Source organism: Plecotus auritus (genome assembly GCF_963455305.1).
Source record: "Plecotus auritus genome assembly, chromosome: 4".
In the NCBI taxonomy this organism is placed as follows: Eukaryota; Metazoa; Chordata; class Mammalia; order Chiroptera; family Vespertilionidae; genus Plecotus; species Plecotus auritus.
Genome location: NC_137775.1, coordinates 151636232 through 151650716, shown reverse-complemented (window position 1 = coordinate 151650716; position 14485 = coordinate 151636232). Strand labels below are relative to the sequence as shown.

Here is a 14485-nt window from a genome sequence, read left to right as displayed (position 1 = left end):
ATTCTGCTTTTCACACTTCCCTCTGGCACAGAATTTAGTACAGGGCAGTCTGTCTAGACAAGCTTATCTCTGGAAGTTCCTGCTATAACCAATGCTGTTACTTGGATGCTTTGTCTAGATACCCAGGCTCTGGGTTGAAGAGAAATTTAATTAAAATCAGTACCTTGAATTTGTTCCAGCAGGGAAGAGGTTCACAGCTTTAATTAGTAATTGCAGATCATCTTCTGACCAGTTTTTACTGCCATTTCCACCTCCACCAGCTGACTTCTCTGCATTCTTAGATGCTTGTCGCATACGAGCCTCAGCTTCCTCTTTCTCTTTTCTAATTTGCTCATTTATTTCTTCTATCTACACAAATATAATAGTTAAGTCAGGGACTTAATGCATCTTGCTACTCTACACTCCCTTTCTGGCTGGGGTTTGTGGTTTTCAACTCAGTATTATCCTGACAATGACCCAGGCCAACCCCAAAACTGGCATCAGCTTTTCACTCTGGCTTCCGACTGCAAAGCTCTCCTTAAGGAACCAAGAACCGCCCTCTGCCTGACCTACCTTGTATTTCTATCATGTGATTTCTATGTGCCTTTGACACTACCTAAGTCTACAGTCAATGGGTTATTCACCCACACAAGGCCATTTCAAACCTCTGTTTAATAAGCTCATGCCCACTCTTTCAGCAGATACTTTCAATTATTTTTCAACAAAAAGATAACAGCACAGCAAAGTGGTCTCTGTTTTATCTTGAAGTTCTACTCTTTACATTGTTACATAAAATCTTTCCTCAAACATGCACAAGTAAAAAAAGAAAACCTTTTCTTGACCTTGTTGCTTCTGTGGATGCTATCTTGGAGTCATCTTGGACTCATTTCCTTACTTCAGTCCCTCAGAACCAATCACCAAAACCCCAATGATTCCCATCATCACTCTCCCAGTCCAAGCCCTTCCATTCTTACAAATAGTCACTTGCACTTACCTAATACATCCTGCCCACCAATGCCAGATTAATAGTGCAATGTTAACCCTTTCCTACTCAAAGATCTGCAGTAATGGAAACTAATAATGACATTAAAAACATACTTAATTTGGCACTACTTTTCTTAACCAACTTCATCTCCCCCTAACTTTCTACAGCTACCTGTATTTTATAGTTCATGCTGTTACTCTGATTTTCATTTTCACAGTCTTTCCTTTTAGGCTGGCTCAAACCCTTCACTAAACCTTCCCTGGCCACTCTGCCCTGGGGTTGGCACATGCTGTCTAACCTACAGCATTTACTGTGGGCCCTCCATCTTTTGGTCCTTAGGCCTTTTCTCTTCAGCATAATTGTTCCTGAACTCCTTTGTGCAGCAATAGCATTAGGCATTTCTATGAATCATCTGGGCGTAGTGCTATAGTAGGTACTAATACTTGTTGCATTGAATTTAATTTCTGGGCCTGTTTCCTCATCTGTAAAATAAAAGGTGTAGACTAGATAGAACAAATGTATCTTTTGGTTCTAAATATTATTATCCTACAAAAATGCTCAAGGAATAGCCAAAACAATTATTTTTTTTTCTGAGAATGATTAAAAAACAAAACAAAAACCTATGACTAATGTGCTAGGATACCACAAATCAAACATTATATAACCATATCACTGAATGCAATTTAAATCAACAATACCACTTACTATAAACAAAGCAGAGTGGGGGACCCAAAGAGAAATGCTCTTGCCCTCATAGTAACTTATGTTAGGTGGGGAAATACTGAGGTGAAAGCAACACTATAAGCAGAATTAAATGTTAAATATAAATAGAGGTGATGTTTTCCTCCATTACCTGTTTTTCCAGAGCAGCCTTTCCTACTTCTTTTGTAGATGATGTGAGTGTTTCATTCAAGCACTGTAAACTAAGGGGGAAAAAGGATGAAACTTTATCCTAAGCCCAGGAAATGATTTCAATAGATTTTTTATTTTAATTTTTATTTGATGATTTTAGAGAGAGGAAGGAAGAGAGAGAAAAAGAGAAACACTGATTTGTTGTTTCACTTATTTACGTATTCATCAATTGATTCTTTTATGTGCCCTGACTGGGCATCAAACCCGCAACACTGGCATATTGGCAGCATGCTCCAAACTGAGCTACCTGACCTGGGCTGAAGACTTCAGTGTTAGTTCTGTAGTTATACCTTGCTAATTCAAGGCGATCACAAAGTTTTTCCACTTCTTCCATCATTTTAACACGCTCTGCCTCATTGTCAGAAAAATGATTCCAGGTCTAAAAGCACAAACATAAACATTTTCATCTTATATCTAGTGACACTGCAAAATACATTCATAAACACAATTACAAAGCATGACATTCTCAAGAGGTTCTTGAGATGAACATATGGCCTTCTGACCATAACAACTATATTTGAGGGTACTCCCAGGGCTCTCCCTGACTGCTAGCAATAAAAAGGCATTCCCAGTGAGTGGGAGAGCAAAACAAAAATGGTGATGGTGCAGAAGATTTTTGGATGTTATAAAAATCAGAACGAGTTCTCTGAGAATCACTTAATCAAAATCTGTATCCTGACTCAAAATCTAGTGTGTGCCGAACTGTAAAATTTCATGGAAATTTTAAATTTACTGAAATTAAAGAAAAAGATAATGTGTTAGGGAATAGGAGGTATTAGAAAAATTATGCTTAGAATAAAACATCATGATGTGCCTGATGTACAATTGGAAAGTACTTCCAATACTGCTGACACTTATGCCTCCCATTCCTCACTTTTCTTTGCTTCCTTAAGCCAGGCAGCTTGGCTTTCACCAAAGTTCCAATGGGTCTCACTGCTGATACTTCCCTAGGGTTCTAAAAGCACTACTGATTTTCTTCCTACCTGTCTGAGTCACTCTTTCTCAGGCTCTTCTTCCTCTAACAGTACCTTTACTATTGGTGTCTGCCAGGGTTTCACCCTCCACCCTCCTCACTCTCCCCTCTCCCTGGGTGATCTCATCTACTCACAATGTTCCTAGTGCCACTGAGATTTAAAAAAAAAAAAACATTTTTATTGATTTCAGAGAGTAAGGGAGAGGGGAGAGACAGATAGAAACATCAATGATTAGAGAGAATTATTGACTGGCTGCCTCCTACACGGGATTGAGCCTGCAACCTGGGCATGTGCCTTGACCGGAATCGAACCCGGGACCCTTCAGTCCGCAGGCCAACACTCTAGCCACTAAGCCAAACCAGCCAGAGCACCACTGAGATGTTTTTATTTATTTTTTAGAGAGAGGAAGGGAGAGGGAGATAGAAACATTGATAAGAGTCAATCAGCTGCCTCCTGCACATCCCCTACTAGGGATTGAGCCTGCAATCCAGGCATGTGCCATGACCAGGAATCGAATTGGTGACCTCTTGGTGCATGGGACAATGCTCAATCCACTGAGCCATACCAGCGGGACTGGATGATTCCATTCTTGAACTCCAGACTTGTACACACTAGCACCTGTTTTCATTTGAGTGTCTCTGCGCTCAACATGCCCGAAACTAAAATCATTATTCCCCCTAGCTTTTTCCTCCTCCTTTGTTTTCTATTTTACTGAATTATACCATCACCCATCCAGTATTCCATGCAAGAAACCAGGACATATATTAACCCTCACTCCTCTACTATCTCCAACACATAATTGATAACCAATAGGCAACAGCTTATTCTGCCTCCTTAATGTCGGTTCATTTCATCTACCTTTTTCTTTTTTCTTTTCTTTTTTTTAAAAATATATTTTATTGACATTTTACAGAGAGGAAGGGAGAGGGATAGAGAGCTAGAAACATCGATGAGAGAGAAACATCGATCAGCTGCTTCCTGCACACCTCCTACTGGGGATGTGCCCGCAACCAAGGTACATGCCCCTGACCGGAATCGAACCCGGGACCCCTCAGTCCGCAGGCCGACGCTCTATCCACTGAGCCAAACCAGTTTCAGCTCATCTACCTTTTTCTATTCCTACCATCTCCACCTTAGTTCATGCCACAATACTCTCTCACTTGGATTATGGCAAAAGACTCCTAATTGGTTTCTCTAACTCTAGTCTTCTCTCAGCATCCTGACCAAAACCAATTCAAGATCAGATTTACACTAAAAAGACATATAATATCCTTGAAACTTGGCTCCTCCTCACCTCTTGAGCTGCCTCTGGCTCATTAAACCCAATCCTCTGGAACTCTGCATTCCCTCAATGCTCTGTGACCTCTCATTGCTAATCCCATACATATTCTGCTTCACCTGGCTAAATCCTACTAGATCCAGTAAGCCTTCCCTGACTACCTTTTCAGTACCTTCTCATCCTAGTACTCATCTTAAAGTGCTTAAAGTGTTAGAAATAGCTGTTTGTCATTCTCCATCATAAACCAGTGGATTCCTTTACAGCAAGGACTGTTTCATCGTTATATTCACATCAATTATAACTGCTTGGCACATAGTAAATGCTCATCAGATATTTGATAAATAAATGAACTCACACTGGAAAGGAGCGATAAAGTTACCAAATGTCAGAACTTTTAACCTTATTTAAACATCATCTTTAAGAACTATTCAAGCTTTTTATTTTGTAACTTGTGTCCTGGTGCACGGATTCATTCATGCACATTGAAAGGAAATTAATTAGAAGAAATATTTTAATATCGCTATTCGCATCTTGCTAACGAAAAGAAAATGGGATTCTATCGAGTCTCCTATCTACCTACTCCAGGACTTCTGTGAGGATCAAATGAGATGAGGCATAGGAAAATGCTTCACAAACATTTGGTTAAACTGTCAAATGTTTGCACCTGGCTATAAACTAAGTCAGATTCTTGGGCTGAAGAAACTACAAGGAGGCTAGTCGCTAGGGAGAGGAAGCTGGGCATTGCTACGTGACATCATTACCTGGCACCCACAGCGACCATTTCCAGGCTGGGCTGGGCTGTGGGCTGCATTTTGCGCCATGGAGTCTTGGCAGTGTTGGCTGTGATTTGGTAGGGTGTCGCTCTGGGGGGGTGGTGGCGGGGCCTGTGTCCCACTGGGGGAAGCCAAGTGTTGGTTTGTCAGCGCCAAGTCGGTGGTGCTGTTTATTTTTAAATGGCCGGTGCGTGTCACGGCAGCTCCTGCGTTGAGCGTCTGCCCCCTGGTGGTCAATACGTGTCACAGCTACCAGTTGGACGGACACTTAGCCTTTTATATAATAAACTAGAGGCCCGGTGCACGAAATTTGTGCAGGGGGGGGGGCGGGGAGTGTCCCTCAGCCCAGCCTGCACCCTCTCCAATCTGGGACCCCTCAAGGGATGTCCGACTGCCCAGTGGGATCGGGCCTAAACGGGCAGTCGGACATCCCTCTCACAATCCAGGACTGCTGGCTCCCAACTGCTCGCCTGCCTGCCTTCCTGATTGCCCCTAACTGCTTCTGCCTGCCAGCCTGATCACCCCCTAACCACTTCCCTGCCAGCCTGATTGATGCCTAACTGCTCCCCTGCCAGTCTGTTTTCCCCTAACTGCCCTCCCCTGCAGGCTTAGTCACCCCTAACTGCCCTCCCCTGCAGGCCTGGTCCCCCCCAACTGCTCTCCCCTGCAGGCCTGGTCGCCCCCAACTTCCCTCCTCTGCCGGCTTGGTCATCCCTAACTGCCCTCCCCTGCTGGCCTGATCGCCCCCAACTGCCCTCCCCTGCAGGCCTGGTTCCTCCCAACTGCCCTCCCCTGCTGGCCATCTTGTGGCGGCCATCTTGTGTCCACATGGGGGCAGCCATCTTTGACCACATGGGGACAGCCATCTTGTGTTGGAGTGATGGTCAGTTTGCATATTACTCTTTTATTACATAGGATAGAGGCCTGGTGCATGGGTGGGGGCCAGCTGGTTTGCCCTGAAGGGTGTCCTGGATCAGGGTGGGGGTTCCCTTGGGGCGTGGGGTGGCCTGGGCGAGGGGCCTATGGTGGTTTGCAGGCTGGCCACACCCCCTGGCGGCCCAAGCGGAGGCCCTGGTGTCTGGGGTTTATTTATCTTCTACAATTGAAACTTTGTAGCCTGGAGTGGAGCCAAGCCTTCTGTTTGCTCCGTGGCGGCAGCCCTTTTTTTTTTGGATTTATGTATCTTCTATAATTGAAACTTTGTAGCCTTAAGCGGAGGCCTAGGCCAGCCAGGGTGTGCGGAAAGCTTGGCTTCCTCCATCGCCGGGGGCAACCCTAGCCTCCTGCTCTTCCCAGCTCCGTGGCTGCCGCCATTTCTGTTTGGGTTTATGTTTCTTCTATCATTGAAACTTTGTAGCCTTGAGTGGAGGCCTAGGCCGCCAAGGGCAGGCGGAAAGCTTGGCTTCCTCCATTGCCGGGGAAACCCAAGCCTCCCTCCTGCTCTCTGTGGCCGCAGCCATCTTGGTTGGGTTTATTTGCATATTCGCTCCTGATTGGCTGGTGGGCGTGGCTTGTGGGTGTGACGGAGTGAGGGTTAATTTGCATATTACTCTTTTATCAGATAGGATTGGCCTTTTAAATTTTTGTATTGACTTCACATCATATGCCAAATGTGCCAAGCACTATATGTAAATTATCTCATTTAACCTTCACAACTCTATTAGTAGGTATTATTTCAGTTATTATATAGGGGAGGAAATTGAGGAACAAAGGGGTTTGAAGCAACCTCCAAGGCCACAGGTAGTAAGTAGAGAATGACTTGAAACCCAGACAGCTTGCCCTCAGCCAGTGGTCTTTACAACTATGATATACTGCATCCTTCTCAAAATAATTTTCTAGGTGAAATCTGAGGAAAATACTTAATATTTTCTGATAAGGAACAATATTACTAGTCTTTGACTCTACCAGTTTAAAATGTAAGAACATCTCTTGGATAAAACTACATTTGAAAACTTTCAGTATTATTCATCAATATTTATTAGTGAAAACTGTATTTGAATGCAAACTACAAGTATTCACCCAAATGATATCCCTTTATTTAGATAAAAATAAAAGCTTTTTAAATCCTTAAAAACAGCAAAATTTAACTTCTAAAAGAACGTATTTAATTTAAGAATTTTACACCATTAAGAAAGCAACCAGCCAAAACCAAATTGTGGTGTATTATCAGAACAAATGATCTGCTTTCTCCAACAAACGAATGGCCATGTGTGCAGGGAGAAAGATGGTGATGACAGGGAGCCTGTTACAGACCAAATTAGGAGACACATAACTGAAGCCTTTAAATGATCTTATTTAGATTCTAATTTGAATAAATCAACTATAAAAAGACATTGTTGAGATAATAAAGGAAACAAGAAATAGACCAAATATTAGGATATTAAATAAGTGGGTTTTTTTAAACTTTGAAAATGGCATGGCAGTTAAATAAAAAAAATTTAAAAAATCAGAGTTGGATATTAAAATATGAATGTGGGAAATTTTTATAAAGTGAATTTAAAAACATTTACACTTTGAGATAAAATGTGTACAACAGTTTAATTATTTTCCATAGTATAAGAAAAGAAATATTTTAAAGTGGAATCAGCAACTTTGCTTGGTCAATCTGACATACCTTGCATGAGTTTCGAAGTTTTTGCCTTTCTTTCTTGATGGCTTTTTTCTGGATATCTTTTTCCTTCTTTGCCAGTAATGCTTGTTGTCTAACTTCCTCTTCTTCTTTCTCTTTAGCTAATCGAGCAGCTTCTAATTCAGCTTGTCTTTGCTTTAAAATGGGGAATAAAATCATTTTAATAAGAAAATTAGAATTCCTAAATGCTCTATAATATTATTCAAAAAATTCAACCTTTTAATAAATTTAAAAAAAGATGATACATCAATGTATTGAAGACTGAAGGTTGAACTGGGAAAAGCAGCTGGTAAGTCCTACAAACACTTACATTTAGGAATGCAAAACAGACATATTAGAAATAAGCATGATATTAAAGAAATTTATATCAGATGTTTTTGCTCAAAAATTTGCTGGTAAAGATCCCTCTAACTATCAATTGTACCAACTTGTCATGATTCATTCATACTAGCAGCTAATTCTCTGCGTCCAGATTATGGTTTCTAAACTAGATCTGAAAATTAAAGATTTTATGAATATTAAAGTCCAACTTCATCAAATGTCATCTTACTTTTTCTTTAGCTTCTTGCTCCTTCCGTTTTGCTTCTGCTTTTGCTTTCTTTTCTGCTTCTTTCTTGGCCTTTTCTTCTTCCTTAAATTTTTTTATTCTTGGATCACAGCTATATGCATTGTCTACCAGAAAGAAAGTTAATCTTTTGAATTTCTAAAATTTAATTAAAGAACTTAAAAATATTAATTACACTTACCAACTAATGTTCTTATTCTGTTCATTTCCTCTTTTTTTCTTTGTGCCCTTGTTGCTCTGTTCTGCTTTTCAATCCATCTTCTTTCATCACGACTATAAAATAGATAATATTGGAAACAAAATATTGCTCATAGATATGACTGAAAATGTAACATAATTTTATATGTAAATAATGTCTGAGAAGGTAATAATGCTATGTTATAATGCTACTAACATTAATGCGTGATTTATAATTAATTTGGATTAATATTTTTGGAACATTTATGTCAAACAATTTCCCAGGGAAAACTAAAATAAAACATAGGTTAAGCAACCAGAAGAAAAAGAATTTGCTGAATTGAGCTTTTTGGACAATTCTATATTCCATGGCATTTTCTTAAGTATATCTTTAACCGACTACTGATCTGGCCTCATCTAGCTTAACATATGAGAAGAGGGCTCTCAAAATATCAAAAACTCATTTATATATAGTATATTTTTACATCATTACAAATACCAAAAAGCCAAATAAATATCTTCCTTGCCCAGCCATTGTGGCTCAGTGGATGAGCACTGACCTGTGAACCAGGAGGACGTTACGGTTCATTCCCAGTTGGGGCATATGCCCGGGTTGCGAGCTCAATCCCCAGTAGGGAGCTTGCAGGAGGCAGCCGATCAATGATTCTCTCTCATCACTAATGTTTCTCTCTTTCTCTCCCTTCCTCTCTGAAATCAATAAAAATATAATTAAAAAAAAATCTTCCTTTATTAATGATTGATATACATACCACTCTGCTTTTTCTTTTTCTTCTTCATCTAGATAAGAAAATTCTCTCCAAGAATCAAAATTATACCTGTAGACAGAAATAAAATAAAAACAAATAAACAAACTCTTTAAAATTAACTTAAGAGGCATATAATTTTAAAAAGCATTAATGGCAGCCCTGGCCGATACTGTTCATTGGTTAGAGCATCAGCCTGTACACCTAAAGGTCTCAGGTTCGATTCCTGGTCAAGGGCACATACCTGGTTTGCAGGTTCAATCCCCGGTTCAGTCAGGGTGTGTGTGGGAGGTAACCAATCAATGTGTCTCTCTCACAGTAAGGTTTCTCTTTCTCTCTCTCCTCCCCCCTCCCTTTCACGCTCTCTAAAAATCAATGGGGAAAATATCCTTGGGTGAGGATTAACAAAACAAACAAACAAAAACCCCAATATTAATGGCAAGTGAATGAGTTTGTTTTTTTTAATAAATCCCTTCCACTCCCTTCTTGTACTGAATTAACACTATGCTCAAGTCTTTTCTTCCTTTTTAAATGACATTGTATTTAGTATGAAAATCTAAAATATACTTATCATTCCCCTCCAGTCAAAAATCACACCTCGTTTGTTCTTCTATTAGGTTTCTCTCTCCCTGGGAACTTAAGTTTTCCTTGCCTTCATCATTGCTACTCTGTTAACTCTTAAAGTAACCATAGTAGTGGTTATTTTTAGCAACTATAACTATAGAGCTAAATTTTGTCATTTTTGTTTTACGTGATTTTATGTTTTATCAGATATTAATGAGAAAATACAGCACATATAAAGTGGCCATTGAATATTATGCTTATTAAAAATTAAGAAATTAGTTATAGAGACAAATAGTACTGTTTCTTCCACACGTACTCAAGTACTTTTAATAGCAAGATAGCTAGTGAAGACGTATTTATTTTTATTCAATTCAAATGATTACTCAGTTTTAATTTTTTACCATTAGAGTGTGTGTGATATCTAGAAATCTAATTAATAGAAAACACTGAAAAAACAATCATAAAAGCCTAACTATCGTATAGGAGCTAATGGAGTGTTTATTAATTTCTGAACAAAGTGCTTTTGATTCCTCGATTAATTTATGAACAGTCAATCAAGTATTTACTGAATACTTAGCCTTTAAAAAAAATGACAGCATCTGCCGAAACCGGTTTGGCTCAGTGGATAGAGCGTCAGCCTGCGGACTGAAAGGTTCCGGGTTCGATTCCGGTCAAGGGCATGTACCTTGGTTGCGGGCACGTCCCCAGTGGGGGGTGTGCAGGAGGCAGCTGATCGATGTTTCTCTCTCATCGATGTTTCTAACTCTCTATCCCTCTCCCTTCCTCTCTGTAAAAAATCAATAAAATATATATATATATAAAAAAAAATGACAGCATCATAAAATCAGTGTATTCACTTACCAGAAAGAATAAAATGCATCTACATCTTCAAATGATGAATTCATATCACCAAGTTTAGGGACATTTTTTTTATTTGACCATCTGAAATATTAAAAGAAAATTCAATTAAAAATTTGGTACAGAAGTTAAACAGACAAATTAATTAAAAACATCAGTTTTTACTAACTCCTAAATCTTCCTCTCCTAGGTCCTCTAAGACTAAAGAGATGGAGTTGGTAAATTAGGAGTGGTGTGCAGAACAACACAGGTGCAATAGAGGACAAGGATGGATAGGAATGGGCGAGCAAACAATGAAATGGTGTTTTAACCATCAGGTTATCATCAGTCTATAAATTACAGGGCTGTAGCAGCTGCCAGTGGATGGCTAAGAAAAGCAGGCGCTAAGCCCCCTTTCCCAAGCTCACTTGGCTCCTGCCCGTAAACAGGCAGTACAGCAACCTGCAGGCCTAGCCTTTTAAAAAATGTTAATACAGAGGGAACAAATTTCCACCCCCTCATCACCACCACATTCCCCCTTAAAGTCAGACTTTTAGGTTCAGCACCTCACCCATCACATACATCACATAGTAAAAGGATCTTAAGGCTACTTACTGACTTATTTTCCATTCTACAAAAAAAAATACATTTTTTTACCACCTTCAATACTGTTACAAAACAAATGTGAAGAGTAAGATTAGACCACACCAAATGGCTAATCAAAGTGGTTCTCAAATGTGGATGCATATTAGAATCACCTAGGAACATTAAAAACCCTACATGAATTCAAAAACTATTAAATTGAAATCACAATTAAATCACAATCTCTTTAGGTGGAACCCAGGTATCAGAAATTTTTCACACTCTACAGTTGAATCCAATGTGCAGTCCAGATGTACTCCATAAAAAACCTTTCAATGCAGATGTAACCAAAAAATTTAGAATACTGGTACATCCTATGTAAAAACTGATTTAAATGAAATAAATTACATATGCTTTAATCTTAAATATAAATCATCCTTAGTCAGAGAACCTTATGATAAACAGATGCTCAAAAAATAGAACAAGAGCCTGGCTGGCATGGCTCAGTGGTGGAGTGTCAATCTATGAACCAGGAAGTTGCGGTTCGATTCTCTGTCAGGGCACATGCCTGGGTTGTGGGCTTGATCCCTAGTGTGAGGCATGCAGGAGGCAGCCAATCAATGATTCTCTTTCATCACTGATGATTCTATCTCTCTTTCCCTCTCCCTCTCTGAAATCAGTAAAAATAGGTATAAAAAAAGAACAAAAGCTTTTTTTCAAGTGATAATGGGCCAAATAGAGTAATGTACCCATTAATAATAAAAGAGAAACAAAAAAATGGGAAATTACTGTCACCTAAGTAACAGTATCACACTATATAAAAGCAGTCTGCCCCCAAGGAAAACTCAAAAGAAAAACATTCCATGAGTTATAAAAGAATTTCACTATGGAGAAGTAAAACTTCTGTTTAGAGAGCAAAGCAGAAACCTAGAGACTATAAGAAGCAGGCCAATATAGGAATGATTTTCAACTGGTGTGCCACAAGAATTTTTAAAACATGCAATACCCGATTATTTAGTCAGGGGCAGTGACCTCTTTTCCCTTAGACTGTCAAATAAAAAAATGACAACAGCCAACACAACGATAGCCGTTTGGTGTAAATGAATCAAAATTATACATTTTTTTTTTGTCAGATAGGCAGAAAATATATTTTTTTGTGTGCCGCAGAATTTTAGTAACTAGTTTATGTGTGCCATGAGATGAAATAGGTTGAAAATTGCTGCAATAGAGCATAATGATCACAAGGGGATGCCTTAACTCACCTGGAATTCCTTTCAAACACTGGAGAAAACACTTCGAAGAAATTGTCCTTTGCTTCACTTTTAGAAGGAACTGAGTTATCAAAAGTAGGATCTACACTGTTAAATGCTCGTCTTTTCACTGGATCAGATAACATTTCATAAGCTGAGGAAAAAATGATAAGGTCATATTACCATGACTTGACATTTTTTTTCCCTGTGAGAAAAAAAATTCCCCTTCCTTTAAAAGAAGTTATTATTTTTCACATTTAAAATTTTATGTGCTTGGGGGTAGAATTTAATCTAGGTAAAGAAAGCTCTAGCACTAGTAGATATAATTGCACTTAACCTCTTCTGGAAGGCAAATGACAAAACAACAGTTAAAAATACTCATCCCTTGGCTTCTGGTCGAGATGGCAGCACAGGTAAATGTGGTCTCACATCCTCCCACAATCACATCAAAATTACAACTAAGTTACAAAACCACCATCATTCTGAACCCCTGAAATCTAGCTGAACAAAAGTCCTATAACTATGGATGTGAAGAAGCCACATCGAGACTGGTTAGGAGGGGTGATGTGGAATTGCGGAATGGGCGGTCCCACACCAACATGTGGTGGATAAAAATCAGGAGGGCTACCTCAGCTGCAGAGGTTCCTCCTGAGGAGTGAGGGGTCCCAGCCCCACACCAGGTTCCCCAGCGCAGGGTTCCAGTGCTGGGAAGAGAAGTCCCATAACCTCTGGCTTGAAAACCAGCAGGGATGGTGGCTGAGATGGAGGGCTGCTGGAGTTCCTGGTGTTCCTCTTAAAGGGCCTGCACACAAACTTACACAGACTCACTCGCTCTGAACTCCAGCACTGGCCCAGCAGTTTGAAAGACACCAGGGACATACGGGGAGGAACTGAATTGTCTGGTATTAGGGTGAGAACTGAAGGGGTAACTTTCTCCTAGACAGAAATGCTGGCAGAGGCCATTGTTCCTTTGCTGAGGCCTCTCCCCACAGAATCAGCAGACAGGTGGCTTATTTGAGTCTCCATCAACCTGGCAACACTGTTCACCTTGCTCTGGTGATTTCTTGAAACCCTGACCCACCCAAGCTGTTTCTTTCCAGTGGCTTTTCCATACAAATGGCTTCGCTCATGCTTCGGACTTCCCCACAAACTCTAGAAGGTTCACAAATCCCAAACAAGCAGCATCTGGCCTCTGTATGCCTCGCACATATTGCTAAGTGGCCCTAGACCGGCTTCAGTACACACACAGCTTTTCTTCTCCAGGCACCTCCAAGCCCAGCAGCTTATCTGCAGATTGTTTTGTGGCTCATGCGGAGTAGCTCTAGAAAAGGCACAGGTGGTGGCTGACCTTGGCCTGCACCTCTCAGGAGGCCCCAAAGCCAGTGCACCTGGTAGACAGCTTCAGACCATGCCGAAGGACCACTCAACCACCTCCATGAGCGACACACTCGAGGCAGAGTCATTAGGCACTGGAGCCCCATAGAAGCCAGTCTTGCTCTGTGGTGTTGGCCCCTGAACAGCAGATCCTCCATGGTGTTTGTGCCCAGTCCTTGAAGCCAATCCACATGGGTCACACACCTGGAGCACTCAGCTCAGGTGACCCAAGAGGGTGCGCCACTGGACTCTATAGGACACTACTACAGAAAACCACTCCGAAATAAGTCAGACAGAGAAAGACAAATGCCATACAATTTCACTTATGTGTGGAAACCAAAAAACAAAGTAAATGAACAAACAGAACAGAAACAGACTCATATAAAGAAAACATTTTGGAAGGGGGGTTGGTGAGATGGGTGAAAAAGTGAAGGAATTAAGAAGTACAAATTGGTTGTTACAGAATAGTCATGGGGATGTTTTAAAGTACAGCATAGGGAACATAGTCAGTAGTATTGCAATAACTACGTATGGTGTCAAATAGGTACTAGACTTATTGGGTGATCACTTTTTAAGTTATATAAATGTCTAATCTCCGGGTTGTATATCTGAAACTAATATAATATTGTAAGTTAAGTGTAATTGAAAAATTAAAAAATTAGTAAAAAAATACTCATCTCTTAAGAAAACATGACTCTGAGGAAAAACAAATTATTAGAAAATTAACTTAGATTCCCCAGGTTGTGAACAATCAAAAGATCTCAGGCATCTTAAGCATTGTGTAAAAGTGGGCCAATAAGAATGCATTTAAAAGGTGTGCTACAATTTTTTAAAAATTAGC

General features: G+C 40.1%; 1 protein-coding gene across 3 annotated transcripts in view; it reads right to left on the bottom strand.

Moving 5' to 3' along the window:
• DNAJC2 (DnaJ heat shock protein family (Hsp40) member C2) overlaps positions 1 to 14485 on the bottom strand; it is a 32980-nt gene that overhangs the window by 3964 nt on the left and 14531 nt on the right. For all 3 annotated transcript variants that reach the window (XM_080665949.1, XM_080665950.1, XM_080665951.1), the window contains exons 5-13: positions 12283 to 12424; positions 10463 to 10543; positions 9044 to 9109; positions 8278 to 8369; positions 8082 to 8203; positions 7517 to 7666; positions 2167 to 2255; positions 1818 to 1887; positions 164 to 348 (exon numbers count right to left, since the gene is read on the bottom strand). In XM_080665949.1, coding sequence (XP_080522075.1) covers positions 164 to 348; positions 1818 to 1887; positions 2167 to 2255; positions 7517 to 7666; positions 8082 to 8203; positions 8278 to 8369; positions 9044 to 9109; positions 10463 to 10543; positions 12283 to 12424 — 997 coding nt within the window. The remainder of the gene's footprint in view (positions 1 to 163; positions 349 to 1817; positions 1888 to 2166; positions 2256 to 7516; positions 7667 to 8081; positions 8204 to 8277; positions 8370 to 9043; positions 9110 to 10462; positions 10544 to 12282; positions 12425 to 14485) is intronic.